The following is a 26,622-nucleotide window of genomic DNA, read 5'->3' as shown; positions in this document are numbered from 1 at the left end:
TCCGCCAAGCTTGGGATATGTATAGGAAGGAAGGTGGAAATGTTCTTTCTGTTTCTCTGTGCTCCCTGATCGCATAGTCCTCTTTTCCAGGACCCAGAACTCAGGTAACTAACTGATTACACTTTAACTTTGGGAAAATGCATTCTGAATCCCAGTAACCAACTTAGAGTCAAATTTTGGGCATACTGCCTGTTTATAGCTTGGGAGTTACTCAGGCAGAATGGATTTTTTTTTTTTTTTAAAGATTTTATTTATTTATTTGAGAGAGAGAGAGAATGAGAGAGAGAGAGCACAAGAAGGGGGAGGGTTAGAGGGAGAAGCAGACTCCCTGCTAAGCAGGGAGCCCGATGTGGGACTCGATCCCAGGACTCCAGGATCATGACCTGAGCTGAAGGCAGTAGCTTAACCAACTGAGCCACCCAGGTGCCCCAGAATGGAATTTTTAAAAAGCTTTGTAAAGTTAAAAGTCCTTAGTAAATATTAGATATTGTTACTACAATACTGATTTTTTTTTTTTGTCTTTTCAGAGGTACAGCGCAAGGAAGGTCCTCTCAACCCTAAACCCAGACCCCGGACTAAATCCAAGACCAAGTCCAAGTAGCATCCTTAGGGTGCTGGGCTTCAGCAGGGCTCCCCTCACTGATCTCTGTGTGCTACTTAGCTGACCCTGTGGCTCAACTGGAGGGGCTCCCTGTGCAACAGCTACTAGAAAAGTCATGACATACAACCCAAGAATATTTTCTCTTTAAAAGTCACAGTGAAAGCTGTAGGGAGTAAGTGCATTAGTTTATCTCCCGGATTAAAAATAGCTTGTAAAGTTTGCTGGCCTCTTCAAATGATTTCCTAACAGAGGTCTGTGAAAAGTGTTAGTTCCTGTCAAGCAAATAATGTTTTTTGAAAACTCTGAACTCTGCAAAGAGTGGCAAATACAAAGCATTATTTTTTCAATTTAAAAGAGAGGAGCCTGATGATGCTCTTGGGTTTTGGCAGCATTTTCAGATTTCTTATGATTTCAGGCATTTTTATGATTTATTTGATTTTCACAATAACCCTACAAAGTAGGTGGGGGAGATGCTGTTATTATCCCATTTCTCAGAAGATTAAACTGAGGCCCCCCCAAATGGTTATAAGACTCCCCAAGGTCACAGAACTGATGGGTGTCAGAGGCCCCTGCTTACTGGACCTGTGTCTGGATGTTTGACAGTAGTGATGGGCCACCAGGCCACTGCTCAGATGGTTTCCTTCACAGGGAAAGAATGGAAGATTGTACTGAAATTTAGGAATGCTGCTGAAGATTCACCCAGAATCGCCATTTTTTTGCTTTGATCGCCTCACTTGTCTGCTCTGTTCATGACCCCGGATCCATTGAGGCACTAGAGATGGACTAACCTGCAAAAATAAGTTGCGAGTGACAAATGGACATTTGGAGCAAGCACTCGGCAAGGACCCCCTCCTACCTTACTGCTCCCGGCACACCTGCATTTGCTCTGATCTCTGGCTCCAAATACCTATGCACCTGCTTTGGCTCACATATTTGCTGTTCCTTTGGATTTATCTCCAAATTTTAGACCCTTGCCTGTTCCCTAAGCCTCAGAAACCCTGTGACTCAGAGTCCTCAGTCTTTTTCAGCCCAGTCCCTGGCCAGGCCTGCCTCTGCCATCATCAAAGTAGGTATAAGATGGGTTTCAAAAATGCTTAGGGTCTGTCCGCCTGAGCCCACTGGATGACTCTTGAAGTCTGAGCAAAGAAACCTGACTTCAGACAGTTGGCTGTGCTTGTGGCCCAGCTGACAGCCAGAGCTGCCGCTCTTGACCCCTGCTTACAGTTCTTGCTTGCTGGGGCATAGCCAGCCCTACCCTTTCCCAAAGAGATTCTTAGGTGATCCTAGAAAATTTGGAGGCTTTTTGGTGGGATTTCCGAATGCTGCTTTTTTTTTTTTTTTTTTAAGATTTTATTTATTTGTCAGAGAGAGCACAAGCAGGGGGAGCGCCAGGCTCCCCACAGAGCAGGGAGCCCGATGCGGGACTCGATCTCAGGACCCTGGGATCATGACCTGAGCCGAAGGCAGACGCTTAACCAACTGAGCCACCCAGGTGTCCCTCCAAATACTTCTTAATTGATTTCCCACTTTGCAGGAATGAGTGGTCATTTCCATACAAATCAGCAGCCCCTCTCCCTGAACATGAGAACCTTGCCCCTCAGAACGTGGCAGCTCCATTGGGTGGATGGCTCAGTCTCTAAAGGCCAGAGTTAAGCCTGCTGCCACTACAATTAGGATGAGATGTTTGGCACCTAGTTAGGTGGTTTGGTTGTGAGTCAGAGAAACCCACTCTTGCAAACACACATAGAAGGCTAATTTATTGAAAGCGTGTTGGGGAGCTCAGGGGGCTGAAGGGAAGTCTTTTTTTTTTTTTTGAGAGAGAGAAAGAGCACAAGCAGGGGGAGCGGCAGGCAGAGGGAAAGGGAGAAGCAGACTCCCTGCTGAGCGAGGAGTCCGACGTGGGGCTTGATCTCAGGACCCTGGGATCATGACCTGGGCCGAAGGCAGCCGCTTAACCGACAGAGCCACCCAGGCGTCCCACACACCTTAGTTTTGGATTGTACTGTCCAACTTGTCCTCCACACATCATTTCAAGATCAGTAACTAGCTAGAAGGTAGCTCCTGGTGTCAAGAGGAGACTTCTGCTGCTGGGAACTTGCAGACAGCACGATCAGCTCACCTTGCTAGTCTCAACAGAGTTTCCCTTGACCATTCACAGTTTCATACAACTTAGTCCTGATATTTCCCACCCATCAAACACTCCCATCCCAATGGTCAGTTAATAGTTGAAGATATCACAGGCTGCTTGAGCAGAGCTGGAAGGTGCCCTCTGGCAAGCTAGTGAGAAATTTAAATGTTGACTGAGCCAGACAGCAGAGGAGACCAACGAATGGGTGATACCATAACTCCCCACACCTGTAGGTAAATCTGCCTTTGACAAAAGGAGCCATGCTACAAGGAATTCTTAAGGGTCTTAAAAGCCATTATTATTATTACCCTGGCATTCACTCCTAATTGGTCCTTTAAATGGGCTGGATCATCAATGACCATGCCCTGGCTGGTCCACAAAAGCAAACCGCAAACCCCATCTATTAGATATTCTAGGAAATCACCCAGGAATTTTCCCCAACTCTCATCCTATCTATTACTGCCTCCTCAGTGCTTGCTTTCCTCTCTCTGGTACCCTACTTTTGGCAGATTTAGGTATCTGCTTTTGGCTTACTTGGATTTGGCAGCCTTTTGGATTCCATATTTTGTATTTTGGCACTTCTGGTTTAAAGCTTTGCCTGCTCCTTTGGCTTCAGAATCTCCCATTGCCTCCAGCCGAGACTAATCAACCTATGGCTCTCAGCACTGCCACTCCCCCACAACCAAGTATGGTCCTTGGGAGTAGGGAGGGAAACTTCTTTTGAGAAGATATGGAAATATTTTTCAGAAATGGATGAAATAGCCTTTTGAAACAAAATTCAAAGTTATCATCTCAGTACATAGTAACCATATAAGCTGATTGCTAAAATAATAAACGAATTGGGCATGATTGTATGAATATGTGGGTTTTGAAATCATCTAGCAGTTCTGCATAATCTTGGGAAGATGCATTGCTTGGCCAATACCCTCAGGTTTGAAGGCTTGGGCTAGAGTGTGTGGCTTTCCCAGCTGTGGATGGAGGTGAGAAGGAGGCTTAGAGGTGTAGGACAGAGATGGCCCTAGGATGGCATCATTATATACTGCTGTATTAGCATGTGCCACTAGGGAGTTTTTGGTCTTTTTTTGTTGGAAAACAGGAGGAAAGGCAGAGAGGGCAGAAGTGTGGAAGTGATCGAGAGGCAAAGCATCCTTGATCATGGGCCCTGTTTCTGTTACTTAAACATAGTGGGGAACCAGCCCATCCCCAACAGACACAATGCTATAAAAGTTTCTAGGTCCATTCTTAGGAGATCAGAATACATTTTCTCTCTTGAAATAATGCGCTGTAGGGTTTTATGGGTTAACATTCATAAACAAAAACCCTTTACAGGTGTGTTTATGTAAAATGTTTAAAGTTCTCACTTAGGGATACCACTATTTCCTTCTGTACTACCAACATGGAACTTCCTATTATAAGTAGCATTTTACTAACATACACGATATTAGTAATATTTTGGGGATGTTAGTAAGATTTTATAATATTATTGATTTTTTTAAGTCTATAGAGGATTTGCTGTATACCTCAGGATGCTTTCTTATTTGGCTAATTTTTTTCTATAGGTACATTTTTTTTTTTAAAGATTTTATTTATTCATTTGAGACACAGAGATAGAGAGAGAGAGAGCACGAGCAGGGAGAGAGGCAGAGGGAGAAGCAGGCTCCCCACTGAGCCAGGAGCCCGATGTGGGGCTCGATCCCAGGACCCCGGGATCATGACCCGAGCCGAAGGCAGACGCCCAACCATCTGAGCCACCCAGGTGCCCCTATAGATACATATTTCTAATTGAGTAAGACAAGTTAATGGAAAGTAAGACTTATAAGAATCTATTTATATTAAAGAATATCTGTACTAGAAAAGAATGCTTCAGGACATGTATAGGTCACATAATGTCATTACTGTTTGAGGTAAATGCTATACTGAGAATACATCCATCCCATGTTTACAGTGATGCTTCTTAAGATTTTAAGCAACATGTATCAGGTAAATGTTTTTGTCCTTTTATTTCTCTATTTTAAAAAGGAGGCTCCATAAAAAGAATTCCTTTTAAATTCTTTTAATTAGATGTACATTTTATATCCAGCCCAAGTACATCTTCTTTCATTCGCTCGGGAACATTTAAGTGTCACTGTGGTGCACCTATCAGGGTTAGATGTGAAGACCATAGGGTGGAACATACAAGGTTGAATATAGTTGGGGGGGGGTGGGGGGAGCCAATGACCAAGATGTGCCTTTGAGGAGTTCATAGTACAGCTGGAGAGAAGCCTGCATCTTAACTACAGGATTACAATAATGTGTGATGAACACAATAAAAAGGCCACGGGAGCAGCAAAGACCTTGCCAAAGGGGCCAGGGGGCATACAGCAAAATAGACATAAAATTCTTTCCAGAGTAGAATGTTGGCTAAAGCTCTCTCCCATAGTTTCTCTAATTAAAATGATCCATCTAAACTTGTCATTACATCATCTCACTGTCCCTCACAATTGTTTCGAATTGCTGAGCTGTGACTGTGCATTCCAAGGGTATTCCGTGTGGCCACCGAAGCAAGCGCGGGACGTGAGGACAGCGTGCCTCCCTCGGGGATGTGGCTGTCGCCTGACAGGCCCCTTCCAGGCCCGTTCCCCGTGGCTCCTCCTATAGCATGGGAGAGTCTTTCCTTTTAGGACTTGGTGGCTCGACAGGTTTGGAAGGATTGGGGAAGGGGAGGCTTCCTTGAGTTCTACTGCCGGGCGAAGACAGGAAATTGAGCAAGTCAAATGGCAGAGGCAAAACCACCGTGGAAGGTTTGTCGGTGGACAGGGATTGGAGGGTGTGGAGGTAGCGCAGCTGAACAGCGGCCGGAGTGCCTGCCAGAATCTCAGCTGCCCTTCTCAGGGACTCGGACGCGGCCTTCTCCCCCTCCGCAGCGATCACCTGGGAACAGATGTGAGGAGAAGCAAAGTGGTTTGTTCTTACTCACTATTCAGTGTCCCTCAGCGAACGAGCACGGAGCACCGCCTGGCGCCAGGCCCTGTGAAGCAGCCAGCAGGCTGACGGCCTTCTTGCTCAAGGATCCTGGTCTAGGGGAGATTGGCTGCACTCTTTGTTGTAATTTAGGGCCGAATTTGTCAAGGGCCCTGACAAGCATAGTGATGTGTTAGGGGAGTTATTATGTCTGCAGGTGGGGCTCCTGGGTGGCTCAGTCGTTAAGCGTCTGCCTTCGGCTCAGGTCATGATCCCAGGGTCCTGGGATCGAGCCCCGCATCGGGCTCCCTGCTCCACAGGAAGCCTGCTTCTCCCTCTCCCACTCCCCCTGCTCGTGTTCCCTCTCTCGCTGTCTCTCTCTCTGTCAAATAAATAAATAAAATCTTAAAAAAAAAAAAATTATGTCTGCAGGGCCTTGAACGATTAGTAGGATTTTGCCATATTGAGAAAAAGTTGGCCAGCATTCTAGGCGAGGACGTGGAAGCCTGAAGCGGGGACTCCTAACCAGGGCAAAATGAACGAGTGAGCATTTCAGAGGAAAAAGCACGAAGCTCACCACCCAAATGCCACCTTAAAGTGGACTAAGAGGACTAGACTCAGATCTAGAAGCAACTCTGCCCAGAGGACCACTTTCTTCCCTTCCTCCTCTCAACACTCCTCGGTTACTGAGCTCCTCTGTGGTGGGGTTCTTCACTTGCTTTCTCTTCTTTAAGAGCAATCTGTCTCCCCTTCAGTCCTCCTCTTCCTTTTCCCAGCACCCCTCCCACCCCCACCTCCATCCCCAGGAGCTGCTGGTGGCTAGCGCTGTGCGGCCGGCAGGCCTGCCTGGCGTGACCTTCTCTTGGCTCTGGCATTGAGCGAATCGGGCCTCATCGTGGTCATCCCTCCACAGCCTGCACGCAGCTAGGGATACAGGTCTGCTGTCATTCACGCATTAACACAGAGGTGACAGGTGGCTGATATTACCAAGGAAAGATGCCAGCTCGAGGGAAGAGGGATGGCGGGGGTGGGGGGGGGAGGGGGAGGATGCCTTTCAGGAGAGCGAGTGAAGGCAAGACGCGAGGAGGAGGAGGAGCTCACTGTTTCCAGTGGCTTCAGAGAGAGGGCATCGCGGAAAAGGCTGGGTGGCATTAGTCAGGCGGCTATGAACACACTTTAAGGGAATACTTTTAATAGGGTGGGGTGGGGGGCACCAGCTCTGGAGGAGTGGGAGGTGAGGAAGCAGCGGGAAATGTTCTCAGTGGGGGGCGGGCCTGCGCTGCACTGGCTCACCCGCACTTTGGCCTGTCTCTGCGCTTCGGCCTCCACAGCCAGGGAGTGCTGGAGCCCCGCCGGCAGCCTGACATCCTTGCTGGAAAAGAAAGAGCGTGGACAGGTAGGTGTGCAGCACTGCTTTTAGCAGCCAGGGGTTCAGCCAGACTGGCCAACGTCTCTGTTATTTCAGGATGCCCGGCAAATTCTGATCTAACAGGGTGGCCGTCCCTAGACCTCTAAGGCCAATGGTGGGCAGAGAAGGGCCGCTCGAAAGTCAGTGCCTCAACTGCAGACACACGATCACTGATGTTACAGCAGCACCCTGGTTTGCTCTGTGCAAGGAGAACACATTCTTTAGTCGATAGATGATTATGATTTTTCCTACTTAAGGTTTAATCTAAATCCCAGCTATTAAATTTGAACAATGAAAAACAGCTTTGATGAGCCATACTATCCGTGATAGGGGAAGGCATCTAAGTTTATGAAGGAATTGATTTTGAAAAGAGTAGAACTGACCGCATAAGAGTAATACTTAACGTTATTACATAAAGGATACAAAATTGTATTTTTACCCTGTTTGTAACTACGAAAATGACATAGCCAGAAAACAATCTGGCAGTTCCATGGAGAGTTAAACATAGAGTTACTATACGAGTCAGCAATTCTACTGCTAGGTATATGTGAAAACATGTTCCCACAAAATCTTGCACATGAACGGGCACTGCAGTGTTCTTCAGAATAGTCCTAAAGTGGAAACAACCCAAATGTCCATCAGCGAACGAGCAGGTTAACCAAATGAGCTGTAACCACACAATGGATATTAATTGACCGTCAAAAGGAATGATGTCCTGATTCCTGCTTCACCACAGATGAACCTTGAAAACAACATGCTAAATGAAAGCAGCCAAACATAAAAGGCCATGTAACATTTGTATGAAATGTCCAGGATAGCCAAGTACACAGAGATTAGTGTCGTCAGGCTGGGGGGAAAGGGAGCAATGAGGAGTCCCTGCTTGACAGGTGTGGGCTTTCTTTTTGGGGTGATGAAAATGTTCTGGAATTAGACAGTAATGATGGTTACACCACTCCATGAATATAATAAAAACACTCGTACTTTAAAATGGTTATAATGGTGAGTTTTTATGTTATGTGAATTTTATCTCAAAAAATTATTTTAACTCCATGGAGAGAAAATCATGAAAGTAATTTGCCTAAATGTCACAGTGGTTGGTTATGGCTCTGAGTCCTAGGTAATTTTTTCCTTTGTCCGAATTTATGCAGTGTGGCTATAGTACTCATTGAAAATAATTTTTAAAAGTTATTTTAAAATAAAACCAAAATATTTCCCTTTATCACATTGTTCTTCTTGCTTAATTTCCTACCCACATTTCTGTTCTCTCCACTTTGATTCCCCAAATACAGGTCACTGAATCCAAGGCCACCTGTGGAGGGAAGAGTTGAGATGTCAGTGAGAACCTCCAGGTGAGAGTAGAGTACCCCTATGCCCTTATGGCCATTGTTCTGAACTGAGAAAGTACATTTCCTCTGAAGGAACATTCATTTCCTTTTTTGTTTTAATGTTACGGTGCCTTGCAAAAAGTTGCTTAACTTTGGGGCACCTGGGTGGCTCAGCTGGTTAAGAATCTGACCATTGATTTTGGCTCAGGTCATGATCTCAGGATCATGAGATCGAGCCCCACATGGGGCTCCATGCTGAGTGTGGAGCTTGCTTGAGATTCTCTCTCTCTCCCTTTGCCACTCTCCCTGCTCTCTCTCTCTCTTAAAAAAATAAAGCTGCTTAACTTTGCACAGTGCCACTCAATAAATACTTGTGGAATTAAAGATGGTGTGGTAGGCTGAATAATGGCTCCCCAAGACATCCATGTTCTTATCTCTGAAACCTGTGAATGTTACCCCAGAAGAGACCTTGCAGATGGGATTAAGTTAAAATCGCCCCATTTATGGGGCGATTATCTAGGATCTTCCCTGTGGGTCCCAAATGCAGTCACAAGTCCTTTTAAGGGGGAACAGAGGGAGATGTGACTACAGAAGAGGAGAAGGTGATGTGATTCTGTGGGCAGAGTTTGGAGGGATTGAAGGTTGGAGGGATTGAAGATTTGGAGGGATTGAAGATTGAGGAAGGGGCCACGAGCTGGGGAAACGGGGCTGCTAGAAGATGGAAAAGGCAAGGAAATGATTTCTCCTCTTGGAACCTCCAGAACGAAGCTGCCCTGCTGACACCTTGACTTTGCCCCAGTGAAATTATTTTTGGACTCCTGGCCTTCAAAACTGTATGAGATTAAATTGGCATTGCTGTAAGTCACCAAGTGTGTGGTAATTTGTCACAGAAGCAATGGGAAACCAATACAGACAGTGAACTTGATAAATCTGTTTTAAGATGCACTTATTAGAGAACCAGAGTCTAATCTCTCCCAAATGGTTTTCATTTAGAGGTGCTTCCTTCCTGCCGGTGGCCCCCGTTTGCCCCACCTCCCAGGCCCAGAAGGCAGAAGACGATGAACTGTAGGCTCTGGAAAAGAGGGGCAGGGCATGGCACGCCCCGGGGGGGGGGCCCTACTCTTTTCTGGTTCACTGATGTTATTTCTCAGTGGCTGGACATCTAGCTAGCTTAGTGCACCGAGAGCCCTGAGAAGGCTGACTCATCTGGGTGGGGGGGAGGGGGTGATGAGAGGAAGGAGTGTTGAAAAGACCTCACACAGGAAGTGGCATCTTAAAAGACAAATAGGACTTCGCCTGTGGAGAAAAGGGAAACATTCCTTGCAGAGGAGGCCCATGGAAAATGCCAGAGAAACGCTGAGGGGGATGGAGGGTTAGCCCACAGGGGAGGGGGGTTGGGGGGAGGATGGGAAGGAGTGGGGCTACAACAGTTGGCTCCTTTGTTCACTCATCCGGAGAACATTATCTGCCTGCTGTGTGACCTTGTCCTCTATCCTTTAGAGGGGAGGGGTGAACAGGAAGAGAGGCTGAGGGTGCCGAGGGGGAGCACGCTGGACTGGTTTTTTTTTTTTTTTTTTAAAGGTTTTATTTATTTATTTGACAGAGAGAGACACAGCGAGAGAGGGAACATAAGCAGGAGGAGTGGGAGAGGGAGAAGCAGGCTTCCTGCTGAGCAGGGAGCCCGATGCAAGGGCTCGATCCCAGGACCCTGGGATCATGACCTGAGCCGAAGGCAGACGCACAATGACTAAGCCACCCAGGCGCCCCTGGAGTGGTTTTTAATTTCCAGAGCAGGAACTGCCCGTGTCCCTCGTGTTCTAATTTCTTGTTTCTTTTTAGTTCTTTTGTTTCTGAATTTGTCCCTTTTCCACCAAGACTCTAATCTTAGTTTTATAAGTAACAAGCTGGACAAGTCACCTGCGAAGATGAGTGCTCAGGTGCCATCAGGCACAATCACTACCTAAATGCCTTTGGTCCTCCGGGCTTCTGCTGGAGGTCCTCCTTTCGGCAAGACAACATTCCGACCTTCCTGACTCGATTCTGGGCCAGGGAGCCTGTGGCCCCCACGACAGGCTCCCTCACTGTGGCCGAGGGTGAGGAGGCTGAGCTTGCCGCCTGGCGGCTGGATGGGGCTGCCCGTGAGGCACTTCCTGCTCCTCGATTCCCTCCCTAATTCCCAATCAATTAAATCTCAGTGATTGATTGGGAGATTAATCATGTAAGGGTCTGTGACATTTTCTTTTTAGCTGAAAGTCTTATTTGAACTAACTTTGCCTGTTTCCCCAGCTAGACTGTCAGCTCCCAGGAACCATGCCTTCTCATGTCTGTGGGACCAGCCGTGTCCCACGTGGCCCCATCTTCCCTGCCAGCTCTCTTTGGGCTCTGGGGGCACGTTCCAGTGAGTGTAGAGCCACTGGGGTGGGGGGATGAAGGGCAGAACCTGTGGCAATGACTGACTAGTCATCACCTGGTTGACTCAGGGTCAGTCTGGCAACCTCTCACTCAGCTGTCAGCTCCTTGAGGGATGGTACCTTCAACAGTGAACGCCTGCCAGATGCTTCCATTGCATGTGCTTCAATAAATGACCGATGAAGAAATGAATAAAAGAGAAAGAGGTATTTCAACATATTAGATGATAAATTTGTTGAAGTACCTTTATATCTTGGGCAATGCTCTTCCTCTCTAGAAGAATTTCAGTGAGGGATCGGTGTGCTAGGAGACGCTTCATGGTGGTCTGCACAAGAAATTGGACAGCTCTGGGCACGTGAGCAAGACTGCTTAGGAGGACAGAGGCATTTTCCATTCGATAGTAGCAGATGGCATCCATCTCCATTATAAACATGTCTTTGGTCACAACCTGGGCAGAAAAAAGAGTTTGGAGAACATGATTTTTTTTTTTTTTAAGATTTTTATTTATTTATCAGAGACAGAGAGAGTGCACAAGAAGGGGTAGGGGCAGAGGCAGAAGGAGAAGCAGACTCCCCACTGAGCAGGGAGCCCAATGTGGGACTCGATCCCAGGACCCTGGGATCATGACCTGAGCCAAAGGCAGCCATTTAACCGACTGAGCCACCCAGGCGTCCCGAACAGGACTTAGTTTAGTGCTCTTTTCCCAGGGGGATGATAGAGAAGCTAAATGTGTTCAAGGGAAATTTTCTCAGTAAGATTATAGGAAAAAAAAAAAAAAGAGTTGTTGGCCCACCCTTTTATTCGAAATAGATGTGTTTTTGAAGATTCTGGAGTTTTTATGAAATACACTAAAGAACTCACAATTTAAAGGAATCCTGTTGTAAATAGTTTTGTAAAAATATCAGGAATAATTTTCTTAGACAAAAACATTCAGTTAATTGTATATCAGGTCTTTTTAAACTGATGCCAAGGGGCACCTGGGTGGCTCAGATGGTTAAGCATCTGCCTTTCGCTCAGGTCATGATCCTGGGGTCCTGGGATCAAACCCCACATCAGGCTCCTGGCTCAGCAGGGAGCCTGCTTCTCCCTCTCCCTCTGCTCATGCTCTCTCTCTTTCTGTATCTCTGTCAATTGAATAAATAAAACAAAAATCTTTAAAAAAAAAACAAAAACCGATGCCAAAAAATGTGCTTAAAAGAGAAGCACGTTCTGGGAAACAAGTGCTCTGATGTTGTTTGCTGAGTGTCCACTAGGGGGCAGACTGGTGCTACACACCAAGAGACCTAAAAGCTGCTCATTCTCAACATTTCCATTTTTAGACACTTATCACAAGGACATATTTTTAAGGATTTAGCTGCAAGGATGTCATTCATAGTATTGTTTATTATAATAAAAAATTAGAAATCAATTAATATTCACAACAGGGAATTGTGAATTGTGGTACATCCATACATTGAAATGCTATGTGTCCATTTAAAACAAAGGGCGCCTGGGGGACTCATTGGGAAGAGCAGGCGACTCTTGATCTCGGGGTTGTGAGTTCAAGCCCCATGTTGAGTGTAGAGATTACTTAAAAATAAAATCTTGAAAAAAAATAAGACAAAGGGGTAGAAATATAGCTAATATATGAAAACATGATCCAACAGAGTATTGAGGGAAAAAAGACATGTTATGAAATAGTATGATATGTCCACCTGCCTGTAAATATAACCACATACATAGAAAAATTTGAAAGGATACACTCTGATAAAAGGGGAAGCTAGCCTAGCCAAGCTGACACATAAAATTAACCATCACAAAGTCCTTTGCCCATTTTTAAGTGAGTTGTTTGCTTTCTTGTTGATTTGTAAGATTTCTTTATATATCATGGGTATTAATCCCTTATCAGAAGTATTATTTGCAAATATTTTCTCCCACCCATAGGTTATCTGTTTAGTCTTTTGATTGTGTCCTTTGATACACAGGAGTTTTTAATTTTGATACAATCCATATCTCTACTTTCCTCTTCGACTTTTGAGCTTAAATAGTCATTTTGACTTGGACCAGAATTGGTAGCTCAGCCATACAAAACGTAGAGAGAAAGCAAAATCCATCATTTGACTTACCTCATGAAAGGGTATCTCCAAAGTTTGGAGGCGAAGGTCAACCTTGTGGTAGGTATCCAGGCAGGGCAAAAAGAAGAAAAGGCCTAGAAGAGGGGGGTGGAGAAATTGACAGGTGAATGGTTAGTATGGAGATTGTTTGGGGTTCACCTCTTCGGGGTGAGGTTGCATATTGCATTGCTTTCCTTAGCCTCCAACTACACACAGACTGATTGGGCAATCCCACCTCTATCCTGATAGTGAGTTTGTGGTTGCTAAAGTTACCAGACAATTTTTTGTTCAATCTAGAACACTTTTGAGGGTGAAAGGTGAGCGTTGTTACAACTTACTCCAGGACAACAGACATAAGTGGGGATTAATCCCAGCAAAATGGGCTGTATGGTCACCTTGGTCATGGTGCTAACCCCTCCAGATCTTGAGTAACATGTCTGTCTTCTTCACTAGATTTAACTCCCTAACGAGAGTGTCTCATGCACCCTCGTTAGTTTTAGTGCTTGACTTGTAAAATTATTTTTGAATCCATGCGTGTACCAACATGACCAACTTTAGAGCCGGCAACCTCCATGTGGTACTTCTTAAAATGTGAACCCCAGAGGGTATCACAATAGCAATATCTTGATACCAGCTTCATGTTACCTAATGTCATATACAAGGTCAGTGTGCAGTATTTTTAAATTGATTTATTGAGATTTTCTGAGAGCCACTGGGCAGTGTGGGCTCCTGGAAGAGCCAACAAGCAGCACCTCACAGAGCCCAGGACCTCTCTGAGGAGCAGCCCAGCTACTAGCCCTTTCTAGCCCCAGTAAAGAAGGATGCAGAAAACTAGAACCAGAACAAGATGGTCCCTGTCCTAGACCACAGGGTCTGGCTCTACTTTTGCGTGGATCCGTCTGTTTGTTCTGAATTGTCAAACTCAGATTTGTGTCTTCTGGTCTAGTCTCTGTTCTCTACTTGTTTCTGTAAAGCTGGCTTGGAACTTCCAATATATGCACCTGGGACTTCGCTCCTTCCCTTGCCTTTCTGGCTAGCTGGAATCTCCAAACCCCAACTACTTTAGACTTTGTGGACTAACCATATTTCTATCTGTGCTTGGACCTCTGGACATCAACTCCACTATACTTTAAGGTCCTAGAGATCAGAAACCATCTCATTTATCCATCTTCACCTCCTGGGCAGTTATACAATATCTAAGACACAGGAAGTGCTCCATCTATGTTTTCTAAATTCCATGAACCAAAGGCCAATTTGTCACTCGGATGCTGGACTTTTCCTATCTCCCATGGTTTGGTCTGACCCCCTGTATCTGAACTAGCTCAGCTTTGCTCAGCACTCTAACCAAAACATGTTCTGCTCAAACCAGTGCCCAGCCATGGGTCCTAAGCCTACTTGCTAGTCTAGCCAGCCTGGCCCCGGCACTTGACTCTGCACCCAGCCTCCTTCTTGGCCACTGTTACCCGATAGTAATGCTCTCTGAAGAATCTTTCATAACCTGTGTTACAAGTAACAGATTAGAAAATGCAGATATCACAAATCAGGTTATGTCATATAATCTGAGGTCCATATTACAAATATGCACGGATTGAAGAAACTGGCAAGTCTATGGGGGGTAGAAGGGTGTTTCATACCAGGGCCTTTGGCTCTTCCAGGAAGCAGGTGTCCCAGTCGGAATATTATTACTCTCTCATACTCTTGTACAACCTAAAGGGAAAAATAATACTTTTGAAACACTCCAAGAAAGAAAAATAAAGTCTTCAAAAGGACTTGGCACACGAGCGTGATCCTGGATACCAGAAAACTTTAGTTTTGAGAACCAAGAAAAAATTTCTATTAATATTTACATTTCCAAAATCTACACTTAGTAAGTGTAGAACTTCAGAAACCCGTGCAAGTATATTGGCCATGTTAATTTTAGAGCCCATGAACAGAATTTTGATTAAAGAGTCATGATTATCTAAAAAAATAATGCTTCTACTACCTCCGACATTCGAAATCAAGAAAATCACAGCATGTTTAATCTTGTATTTTGCTGTGACTTCTGCCATTATTAGCTTTTATATGGATCCCACATTCGCTATTTAATAGAAATAGCTATTAAATAGCTATTTGTTTCAAACAGCAATTTCTTCTGAGGTTGCTTCAAAATGATTCATGTGGATTTCAATTTGCCAATTCTCATTGGTGACTGTATCTAGAAAAATTAAATGTGCCCTGAAAATATGTAGTTATTTTTAAACGACAAAAAGGGAGATTCTCTGTGTAGAAATGTCTCCATGTTAGGAGAGAAACAGGAACGTTAACACACACTACTTCAAAAATAAACTTCATTTTTCTGGCCCAGTATCAAAATCTGGGTTCTTTTTTTTTTTAAAGATTTTATTTATTTATTTGACAGAGAGAGACACAGCGAGAGAGGGAACACAAGCAGGGGGAGTGGGAGAGGGAGAAGCAGGCTTCCCACGGAGCAGGGAGCCCGATGCGGGTCCCGATCCCAGGACCCTGGGATCATGACCCGAGGTGAAGGCAGACGCCCAACAACTGAGCCACCCCGGTGCCCCAAAATCTGGGTCCTACTACTTGCTTATCATTAGCTTATTTGGTCTGTTTATTTGTATATATGCCCCACCCGTGAACTTCTGTTGAATGAAAAAATGGATTATTTGTGACTGTAGACATGTTTTCCTTCTTCATCTTCCCTCCACTTTAGAAAGCTCCACTGAATGATAATTAGTCAAATATGAAAATGTCATGAAGAGACCAAAAGTAACACGTTTTGAAGTGTGCTTCCTAAGGGAACAGGCTCCCTACCCCACTGTAAGTCCCTTGGGGTCAAGTACCAGGTCTTGTTGATCCTTCCAAGGTTTACAACTCCTGTGCCTGAATCTTGCCTTGTTTGTTGAAACAATGAATGAGAATGAATGCCTAGATTTGGTTCCCAGAGCAGGCCCCAGGCATCCCTGATTTCCTGGCTCCCTGGCATTACTTGTTTCATTTCTGCTTTTACTGGGAGAAACAAATTCTTCCTAGAGATGCAGAGGAGCCTTACTCCTTCAAGACCTTGGTCAAATGTTACACATCATTCTGCTTTAGTATCCTCTACCTAATTGACTTTTAGGGTTTACCATCTTTTTTTCCCCCCCCTAAAGATTTATTTAATTATTTTAGAGAGTGAGAGAGAACACACACGCACGGGGAGGCGCAGAGGGAAAGGGAGAGAGAATCTTCAATCAGACTCCCGGCTGAGCACAGAGCCTGATGTGGGGCTCAATCCCAGGACCCTGAGATCATGACCTGAGTCAAAATCAAGAGTCCAATGCTTAACCCACTGAGTCACCCAGGTCCCAAGACAAAATGGAATTTAAAACAAATACAAAAATGTGCTAGTGATAAAGAGAGACATTGTATAACAATAAAAGGGTCAATGTGTTAGGAAAGTATAACAATGATGAACATACATGTACCTAAAAACAGAGATCTAAAATATAAGAAGCAAAAACCAAAAGAACTGAAGGGAGAAATAGACAATTCAAGCAACAAAAATAGCTGGAGAATTTAATATTCCACTTTCAATCATGTAGAGAACAACTAGACAGAAGATAAACAAGGAAATAAGACTTGAGCAACATGATACACAAACTAGACCTAACAGACATCTACACACAACACCCAACAACAGCAAAATACACTTTCTTCTCAAGAACACATGAAATATCGGGGCTCCTGGGTGCTCGGTTGGTTAAGCGTCTACCTTTGACTCAGGTCATGATACCGGAGTACCAGGATTGAGCCCTGCATCAGGCTCCCTGCTTAGTGGGGAGTCTGATTCTCCATCTGACTCTCTCCCCTCTGGTGCTCTCTCTTTCTCACTCTCTCAAATAAGTAAAAATCTTTAAAAGAATAAAAAGAACACATGAGACATCTGTAGGATAGATCAAATGCTAGTCATAAAACAAACCTCAATAAATTTAAAACTATTGAAATTATACAAAGTATATTATCTGATTACAATGGAATGAAATTGGAAATCATTAACAAGGAAGTTTGGGGAATTCACAAATATATAGAAACTGAATGGGGCGCCTGGGTGGCTCAGTTGGTTAAGCGACTGCCTTCGGCTCAGGTCATGATCCTGGAGTCCCTGGATCGAGTCCCTGGATCGAGTCCTTGGATCGAGTCCTTGGATCGAGTCCCGCATTGGGCTCCCTGCTCAGCAGGGAGCCTGCTTCTGCCTCTGACCCTCCCCGCTCTCATGTGCTCTCTCTCTTTCTCTCTGTCTCAAATAAATAAATAAAATCTTAAAAAAAAAAACAAAAACACTGAATGACGTACTCTAAAATAACCAATGGATCAAAGAAGAAATCAAAAGAGAAATTAGAAAATATTTTGAGCTGAATGAAAACAAAAACACAGACACCAAAACATATGGGATGCAACTAAAGCAGTGCTTAGAGGAAAATTTATAGCTGTAGATGCCTATGATAAAAGAGAAGAAATACTCAAAATAAAACCCGAACTGTCTACCATAAGACACTGGATATAGAAGAGCAAACTAACCCTAAGGCAAGCAGAAAGAAGAAAATAAGGAAGATTAGAGTGGAAATAAATGCAATAGAAAATAGAAAAATAATAGAGAAAATCAACCAAAGTTGGTTCTTTGAAAAGATCAACAAAATTGACAAATATTTAGCTAAATGGACCACGGGGAAAAAAAAGAAGACTCAAATTTCCAAAATCAGGAATGAAAAAGGAATGACAGGAACATCATTACTGTCCTTACTGAAATAAAAAAAAAGATTATAAAAGAAAATACTATGAAAGACTATATGCCTCAAAATAGATATAATTTAGGTGAAATGGACAAATCCCTGTATAGATGCAACTACCGAAACTGGCTTGAGAAAAACAAAAACAAAAACAAAAAAAACCCCTGAAAAGACCCAGAAGTAAAAGACTGACTTAGCAGTTTTGAAATTTCCCACAGAGAAAAGTCCAGAACTAGATGGTTTCACTGGTGAATTGTGCCAAACATTTAACAAGAAAGTACTACCAGTCCTTCACAGATTCTCCCCAAAAAACCAAAAAGGACAGAAATCTGTCCAATTCTTTCTCTGAGGCCAGTATTACCCTGATGCCAAAACAAGAGAGAGACATCCCGAGAAAACTACAGACCAATATCTCTTAAGAATATAGAATCTTAAAACCCTCAACAAACTACCAGCAGCCTGAATCTGGGACCATAAAAAGAGAATTAGACACCATAGCCAAGTGGGGTTTATACCGGGAACACACAGTTGGTTTAACATCCAAAATGCAATGAATGTAATACACCATCTCAATAGAATAAAGGGAAAATACCACTTGTCTCAATGGATGCAGAAAAGACACTGGACAAAATCAACACCCTTTTGTGAGAAAGGAGGAGGGGGAGGAAGACGGGAGGAGGAAGGGAGGAGGGGGAGGATGGGGAGAGAAGCCTGCATGAGGAGTGCAATCAGCAATGGCCCCAGCAGCACCTGTAGCCTTCTAGCCAAGGACATGCTCTTCCCCAGCAGCCCCAGCCAATGATAACAATGGCGGGGGTATTCGGGCCCAGCCATTTCTGCCCATCAGGAAACTCCTCCTTGAAGCCGACTTTGCTCTGGAGTTCCCTCTCAGGCTGGCCAACACTACACCCTAGTCGGAGGCTCCTTCTGTCCTATCCTTCCTTCACTTCTCAGAGCGCAGGTGTCAGATCTGCATCATTGTCTGAAGGCTCCCTCTGCCTACTCTTATTCTCTCTCCCCTTAATCTTTCACAGACAGTGCCTCCCAATAAATCCCTTGCATTTCGAATTCTGTCTTGGCATGTGCTTCCCGAACAGACATGGCCTTCATTTACTTCAGGGACAGGCATGTGTAACCACCTGTGGGCCAAATCGTCGTTCATGGAATAGAAGCTGCCTGAGAGGTTTCCTAGAGTGCCAGAAGTGGACACCATCATCTATTCTGGGCTGACCTCTGTGTTGCAGGATGCAGATGACCTAGACGTAGACCCTGACCTGAGGGCTCTCAGTCTAATGGGAGAGATTGGGTGTCGACAAAGAGTATACGCGCGGTAAGTGCTGGAATGGATATGAAAGCAGAGAGACAAGAACACAAGGAAGGAAGTGATAGTCTGGGGGAGTCAAGGAAGGCTTCACAGTCACATGAGAGCAAGGTCTGAAAGGAATAAGAGCTCTCCTGGCAGAGGAGTGGGAGGTGAGGCCATTCCATGTGGAACAGACAGCACATACAAAGTCACAGTGGAGTGGACCTGGGGTCACTGAGAGGCACAAGGAAATTCCTTATTGGGTTCTCAAGAAGTCTTACCTTTATGCAGAACCAGATCGAAAAAGGGAAGGTCACAATGATGAAGAGCAGGGATGTGAGGACAAGGAGCCACTCACAGACCCCTAAACCTGAAGACTTGGTACCTAAAAAAAAAAAAAAAAAAAAAAAGGAAAAGAATAATTATATTAGAATGTTACCATACTCACTGACCAGTAGTACTTGTTGGTCCAGTTCTTGGTAGGAGGATCACAGCAGTGTGTAGACTTTGCTGGAAATTTAGAGGGAGCTGGATATCACTGGTCAGTTCACATGACGGGACATTGTCTGTGAAGGGCTCTGTGGGGCTGTGGAAGGTGGAGCAGGCTTCTGGAAAGGCAGTAGTGGGGTACCTGGAAGAAGCACAGAATCTGGGCAGAGGGTCTGGGTTCGAGTTCTGCTCCACCATTTTCTGTCCAGTGACCTTACGCAAGGCATATGAACTCTTCAAACGTGTTTCCTCATCTCCACAGTGGGGATGCTAACTAGCTCATAATAACTATCTCATAGCTCTCTCACGAGATAATCTTCACAGCATTGATGTATGAAATTTCGTATATACATGAAAATCACTGAAGTGTGCTTACCATGTATCAGGTGTTGATTCTGAAGTGATTCAAACCACATGTGTGCAGAGGCTCACCTTCCCTGAAATGACTTCCCCGTCTACCACCTGCCCCAAACGTCTCAAATTCCTCCATTAGAGTCCCTTCTTTGGATTAGGGTGTGGATCTCTAGGCAGTCTTTGAAAAATCATCTCTCTGGGGTAATATTAGCCTAGTAGTGTCTGTAAATAAAAGTAATGAGGAACTGGACTGCAGAATGTCCATGTTGCTTGAGTGATAAATGAAAACGTTTCAGGGAAAGTTAATCTCAAGAACACAAGCCTCCTGGGTTATTTACGTTGTGTCCCCAGGGCCTAGAATAGTGTCCGACACAATAGAGGTTCTCCATAAATATTTGTTGAATTGTAAGGATGAAGGAGTGGATAGAAAAAATTATTTAAATGTAACAGTTATGGAAACCTCAAGAATATTAATCTCTAGGTACTGGGAAACTGGCCAAACGGATACTATTTGTGAGTTTAAAAACATCATACAGGTGTTGACTAAAGATTAGGAAGGTGAAAAGCCTAATTTTAAGGGATGGGGGAAAAAGAGGAAAACTAGTTGGTAGGCTTGAATATTTGACTTCTGTGCTTGGAAAATAATTGGAAGGATCATCACCAAATTGATCACTTGGTACACAAGCTGCATCAGCCCAAAACTAACATCAGTGCTAAATGCTATAGTATGGTAGTTCCCGGAGTGTGTCCCACAGAACACTAATCCCACAGGGTGCTCTGCAAAGCAAGAGTTCCCTGGGAAAACAAGTTTAGGAAATCCTGTGTTCTGTGTCCTACTTCTAGAGCTCCCTAGTGCTCATCTGCATTTTGAGGCGAGGGGAATCCCTGCAGTAAAGAAGCATTCTTAGCTTTGTTTAACCCAGGATTTCCCAAACATTTGACAAGGCACTGTTTTCTCCAAGGAAATTCATGATCCATAAAATTTATTTCTCATGCAATCTATTTTGGGAAATGCTACTCTATCAACACCATGTTAGTTTTTACAATATTCTTCCTTAAGGACAATAAGGGTGGTATTGCCATGTTTAATTAGTTTATACATATTTCACTTGCCAGTGGTAACCATGGCAAGTAAAAAGAAATACATATACAGACAAAATAGCATTTTATAAAGGAAGAAAGGCCTCAAAATGCCTTCACATAAGAGTTGGAGATGTGAACAAAAAACTAATATTTATACCCCAAATTTAACTTACAGCTTTACTCACAAAGTACTGTTCTCTTGGAATGAGTTCCTTGAATATTCACATTGTTCAGTTTACATGAATAGTGAAATATTAAATGTTAGGGCAGGAAGAGCCTTAGATATGACATAGTCTAAGAATCTCCAACATTTTGGTAAGGTGGAGCTCTTTCATCTCTCCCAAGTCTTAAGGAGCCTGGTGGGAGGTGAGGAGAAGGAGGTGTTGTTGCTCCTCTTGCTTCCGGGGCCCCTGGAAGCCACAGAAACTTCCCAGGCAAGGGCTCAGCAAGGCCTCAATGGGACTTCTCATCTATTGCTTGGGGTCTTGGGTTCTAGTCACTTTATAGCTGGAGAGACTGAGTGAGGCCCACAAAAGTGACACTCCTTGCCTGAGGCCACACAGCTGGTGGCAGTGCTGGGACCGTGACCCGGAAGCAGGGGCAGCACCTTTCAAGGATGGGCTTTTTGGTCAGGCCATCTTACTCTGGAATTCTGGCCCTTCCATTTCCAGCTGTAGGTCTCTGGCAAGGTACTTAATTTCCCCGCATGTTTTCCGGTCAGTGATGCGGAAACAGTAATACTCAGTACAACACCCAGTGTGTGCCTGGCACATAGTAAAGACTCCACACATGGGGGCTCCCTTCGTGGCTCACCCCAACCGATGTGGTCTGACACACAGTTACAAGACCTCTCACCTCAGCAATACTGTAGCATTGAACCTAACAAACCTTTAATGCCTGGAAGTTTCTGACTGATGAAAGGGCATCCATTGGGCAAAAGGGCATTAACATGGTCCATACAAACTGCACCCCAACTGTAGGAATCTTTGTCAAATCGTACCTTTCAATGTTCCTGCATATACTGCATTGCTGGTAACCAGGAAATGATGTTAAAATTTCATAGCCCTCAGAAACCAAATAACACACAATTCCTTACTGACTTTCCTTGAGACCACTGTCATTCTACACTTAAGGTGTGATGAATTTTTTTCTTCCATTCACTACAAAAAAGGACTGGAAGCAGATAAATTTGTTCCTAAGAGTTGCTTTACCCACAGAAGCCAAAAAGATATTTTTCCCCGTGATTCCCTCCTTTGGTCTAACTTTCCTCTATTTTAGCTTGCAAGTGTTCTGTTCAAATTGGGTCTGTTCTTTGCTCCAAGTGTTGTGCAAAGTGCTTTGGATGGTATATCTCCTCTTATCCTCACACCTACCCTCCGAGGTAGGTACTGTGGTCATCCCCCTAGCATAGCTGGTTAAGGCCCCACCTCTGATCAATGGCTAGCGAGCTGAGATTTAAATTCAGGTCTAGCTCTTCTCCACTTGGCTCTGAGGCCAAAGGATCACCCCAAAGAAAGTTTAAAATACTTTTAGGTAAGACTGAGGGGTGGGGATGAGGAGAGGAGAATAAGCTGCCCAGTTGCCCAGAACCACCAGTTCATTCATGTTTTACTTAAATTAGGTGCCCATATACTCTTCCTTGGCCACAAAAACCCATGCAAGATTCCTTTGCCAAAAGTGTTCATTGCTCCCCAACCTGGACCACTCTCCCTCCCACTTCCTATCCATGGCTCGCCTCTGAGACCAACGGTATTTAGTTGATGTTATCTGTATTTCTTCTGATGTATTTGGGTCCCCACACTGGGCAGGACGTCCGCGGGTCCTAACTCAGGCCTTTCATTTCCTGGGAATCCGAGCAGGTCCAGGAGGCTGCTCTGGCCTCGGTGGCTCTCAGCGCCGTGACTCGTTTCCCTCGATGGGCCATCCCTTGGGTACCACGTGGAAAGGCCACCCCGCCTCCCTCATCCCCGACCTGCCGTACCTTCCTCGGGCCGCTCGCTCTCCAGCAGCGCCACCACCTCGGTGCCCTCCTCACCGGAGCCCCGGACCTCATCCACGTCCACCACGGTGGCTGCGGGCGCGGGGGACTCCCCCCGACTCCCCGCCCGCTCGCGCCCTGCGTCCCGGCGCCCACGGCCTCCGCCGCCCCTCTCCGCCCTCGCCCTCTTGTTCTCCTTGTGGGGGGACCCGCCGCCTCTCCCGTGGGACTCTCTGGAGGAGCTCCGAGCCCTCCTCTCCATCGTCGGGGGCCGGCCCGGGAGCGCTGTCCGGGCGGAGTGACCCGCGGGCGCGACCCCGGACGGTAATGACCGCGGGCGGGCGTGGGGCGGGGCGCGGGGCGGGGGCTCTGCTCGCCGGGAGGCGGGACCGCGGGCCCTTCCAGCCCCCAGACTCGGGCGATCTCCCGCGACGCGTCTGTGTGAAGCCCGTGTGCCGCCTCGTGGTGTTTGAACATGGGTTTCTACAGACGACGATCTAGCTGTAAAGCAGGTTCAAGTTGCCTGCCCCACCCCGGGGGCCCGCAAATCGCCGAAAGTGCGGGGGGCTCCGCGCGGGATTTGTGAACGTCGTAGGAACTAGGGAATGTGGTCCTCGTGCAGCGCTAGACAGCTGGAGGGAACAGAGGAGGTCGACGAATTAGGGTCCCCAAGCGCCCCCTTATCCTCCTGGAGGCTTCCCGAGGGCGCCTCTCCCCCCTCGCCCTCATTTATTTTATATCCTGGCCTTACTCTTTCTGCTGATGCTTTGTAAACAAGAGGTATTGGTGTCGGCGGACTACTCCTGGGAGGATTCACATTTCAAAAGGTTGGGGGGGGGGGGGAGGGAGTTTTCTTTCCTAAAAGGAAAACTCTTTTAGGCCCCTTTCTTCTCTTTCACATACACTCTCTCTCGTATTTGCATTTATATTTATTTTTATTAGCTTATTATTGTGTTTACTAATGCTTAAGCCTGTTGATGTAATGCTTCTTGAAGAATCAGAACGGAAGGGGTTTAACTTTTGTTTTAGGAAAGGGATGCTTTTGCCCTTGGCTAGGCTCTGTTCGCATGCCTCCTTGATGAAGGCAGGACTTGGACTTTGTCAAGGTTCATTGGCCAAGCTCCATCTATCAGCGAACTGGGGGGAGGGGGGCTGCCCCACTTGCTTCTGAGGAACTTGAAACATGGAATACATTTATTTATCCTTTACCCTCTATTGATCACTTGTTTCTCACTGAATGGGTAACCCTTCAAATTCGAGATTTATGATTCTACTCCAACAGCTCAGATCAGGATGGCAGAAATAAGGTTCGTTTATTTGTATTTTTCAATATCTACTGAGTTCACACAGGTTTTCCTCTCAAAAACCTTATTAAAGGGACCGAAGTAACTTACATGGCTCTGGAAAACCATTCCACTACTTTCTTCCATATATTCCAAGTTAGGCCACTGGGAATAAAATAATTATTTTACAATTATATTTACAAGATTGATAATAAAGTAATTTAAATAGATTTGTTTTTTCTCTCTAAACCTGATTATTGTATGGGTGACGTAAGGGAGGCAAATGTTTCCTCTGAGTGCCTGACTCAATTAGTAGTTCCTGCCTAGAGAACGACATTGAGAAAAATTCAGAAGCTGAATTGGGCCCATAGAGGAAAAAGTATCATGATTACTTAATATTCACTCAAATTAACAGTTACAATTAAACACAGTTTATCATCCTGTAAAGATTTCCCTGTTCAGAAAAGCATGAAACTGATTGTAGCGTTTATTATTTTTTCTCAGCCTTTGATTCTCTTGTGAATTAATTTGATCTGGGGTTCTAGCTATACATTCCTAAAATAAACTTGCACCTCAATTTTTACTCCAGTAATTGGCCAAATGATAATCTCAAAACTGCACCCTGTCTGCCAATAAGATAGAGGGATTTCTTGCAGGAGAAAAACTGTTGAGAAAAAGGTCCTACTTGGCATTGGAGTGCATGTTGGGTGCTTCTTCTCAATCTCCTGTGGGACCTGGATAAATTACATAAGTGGGACCTGCTGTGGGACCATGGATAAGTTACATAATCTGTACTTCGTTTTCTGTATCCACACATAACAGTAATACAAGGGCCTGCTTATAACACAATGCTGTCGGGGTTATGGATGGCAATGACGATATCCGAGAAAGACCATCACATTCCTTCGAAAAAGGTCAACCCAGAATCTCCGAAAGGTGGAGGGGTTGGGGAGTGCTGAGGTAGCAGAATGAGTCCCTCCCTAGCTCACTGTTCTTACAATGATGTTGCTGTTTTCTTTTTAGATTCCTTTTTAATTGAAAGTATTGCTCATCCCTTGGTTGAAAGTGCATGTACACGTTTTTGTACTCTTAATACTTTACTCCTTGTTTGGATTTGTTATGAGACTGGCATCTGTGAGGGGGTTACTAGGTAGGGAGGACCAATTACAGTTGTTGACTTTCGAGTTTGTTTCCAAGACATAAAGTCATGGATGGTTTTAAGGCTTTCTAAATTATAATTATTCCTGTTTAGTGTTTTGAAATTTTATATCCATATATGGATAAATGGAAGGAATATTGACTTATATGAATTATTTAATGGAAAACCTGGAATTCATTGTCACTGGATAAGATTGCAAATCTTATCATTTTAGAGCTGGAAGAAACTACAGGGACTTAATTTGACTTTCTCAATTTGTAGATGGCAGAGAAGCCAAGCAAGAGGGCACAGAAAAGGGGTGCTGATAGGAGCTGGTGGGGGGCTTTGACCATGGCGATGGCCAAGGTGTGGGAGCTATTTCTCAGGTAGAGAATCAACAGAATTTGGTGACCACATGGGTTAATAAGGGAGGTGGTGAGGAGATAGAAGACATGAGAAAGGTGACTATTTCGACCTTTATGGGCCGAGTAGTTGGTCATAACTGAAGGCATTTCTGCCAGACCCACTTCTCCTAACTATACTGATCTTGTGCATCTATGTCCCCACCTTGTTTGTCTGGAGATGCAGTTGTTGGCTTGTTAGGCACAGTGGTGAGATAAGACTGACTTGACTTTTCTCTCATTAATTCACTTCACAGGTACTTAGTGAGCACCTACTATGTGTTTAGCCCTGCTCACCTCTGAGGACGTAAAGGTAAGATATGGGGCCTGCCCTTGAGGAATTTGTAGCCTAATAGGGAGAAACAGATGTGTAATCAGGTGTGATAAAGTGAAACTCTCAGTTTCAGTGACCAAAAATGTCTCCAGACATTGCCAAGTATCCAATAGGGACAAAATTTCTTCTGATAGAGTACCCCTGATCTATATGGTACCATGAGGACCATAGAGAGGAGGGGGTAATTCTCTTTGGGTGGAGTCAGAGTTTGAGCCATATTCGGAGATGGGCAGGTGATCCTCAGGTGGGTTTCAAGAGCTGAGCCTCCCACCAGAGGGGGTAGTACAGAAGGTAGGACTTCATACGTGTTGGGTCGTTGACAAATTGGCAAAGGAGGAGACCAGAGAAGTAGGCGGCCCAAGAAATGAAAAGCCTTTTACACCATATGAGAGAATTTGGATTTTATCTTACAGGCAAAAGAAGCTATCAAAGCTTTATAAGCAAGGAATAATATGGCCAGATTGGCAATTTAGAAAAGTGACTTTGTAGACAAGATTGAAGGTAAATTGAAATGGGCAGAGGATGGAGGTAGAGAGACTGGTGAGGAGACTCTTCCAATAATCCAGGTGAGAGGGGGGATATGAGT

General features: G+C 44.9%; 2 protein-coding genes across 3 annotated transcripts in view; one reads left to right on the top strand and one right to left on the bottom strand.

Annotated features, from left to right (window-relative positions):
* The window catches only part of AXDND1 (axonemal dynein light chain domain containing 1), a 112,633-nt gene extending 108,011 nt beyond the window's left edge, over positions 1–4,622 (top strand). Inside the window, exon 25 of the mRNA XM_064594249.1 lies at positions 528–4,622. Within this exon, the coding sequence (XP_064450319.1) occupies positions 528–601 (74 nt within the window). The 3' untranslated portion in view covers positions 602–4,622. The remainder of the gene's footprint in view (positions 1–527) is intronic.
* Positions 4,623–4,766: 144 nt separating this feature from the next.
* Positions 4,767–23,210, bottom strand: NPHS2 (NPHS2 stomatin family member, podocin). 2 transcript variants are annotated; one of them, XM_045876163.3, is made up of 8 exons: positions 22,884–23,210; positions 19,258–19,361; positions 14,539–14,611; positions 12,917–12,999; positions 11,056–11,259; positions 8,331–8,386; positions 6,963–7,041; positions 4,767–5,639 (listed from the first exon to the last, which is right to left on the bottom strand). In XM_045876163.3, exons 1-8 carry the CDS (start codon positions 23,140–23,142, stop codon positions 5,361–5,363), a joined length of 1,137 nt encoding a protein of 378 aa, XP_045732119.1. In that variant the 5' UTR covers positions 23,143–23,210; the 3' UTR covers positions 4,767–5,360. The 2 variants fall into 2 exon arrangements, with proteins under 2 accessions (XP_045732119.1, XP_064450318.1); XM_064594248.1 differs by having other exon boundaries at positions 5,351–5,639; positions 8,327–8,386.
* Between the last annotated feature and the right edge of the window lie 3,412 nt (positions 23,211–26,622).

Source organism: Mirounga angustirostris, unplaced genomic scaffold (genome assembly GCF_029215605.1).
Source record: "Mirounga angustirostris isolate CCGP_5_RB_7025 unplaced genomic scaffold, mMirAng1.0.hap1 SCAF_6, whole genome shotgun sequence".
Taxonomy (NCBI): domain Eukaryota; kingdom Metazoa; phylum Chordata; class Mammalia; order Carnivora; family Phocidae; genus Mirounga; species Mirounga angustirostris.
This window is presented reverse-complemented; position numbering and strand designations above follow the sequence as displayed.

Bases quoted from the DNA above. Each gene is read 5' to 3' on its own strand.
- NPHS2 (XM_045876163.3), bottom strand. From the start codon at position 23,142: ATGGAGAGGAGGGCTCGGAGCTCCTCCAGAGAGTCCCACGGGAGAGGC. The intron at 19,362-22,883 runs GTACGGCAGGTC...TTTTTTTTTTAG, and splicing joins GAGCGAGCGGCCCGAGGAAG to GTACCAAGTCTTCAGGTTTA. The intron at 5,640-6,962 runs GTGAGCCAGTGC...ATCTGTTCCCAG, and splicing joins AGAGACAGGCCAAAGTGCGG to GTGATCGCTGCGGAGGGGGA.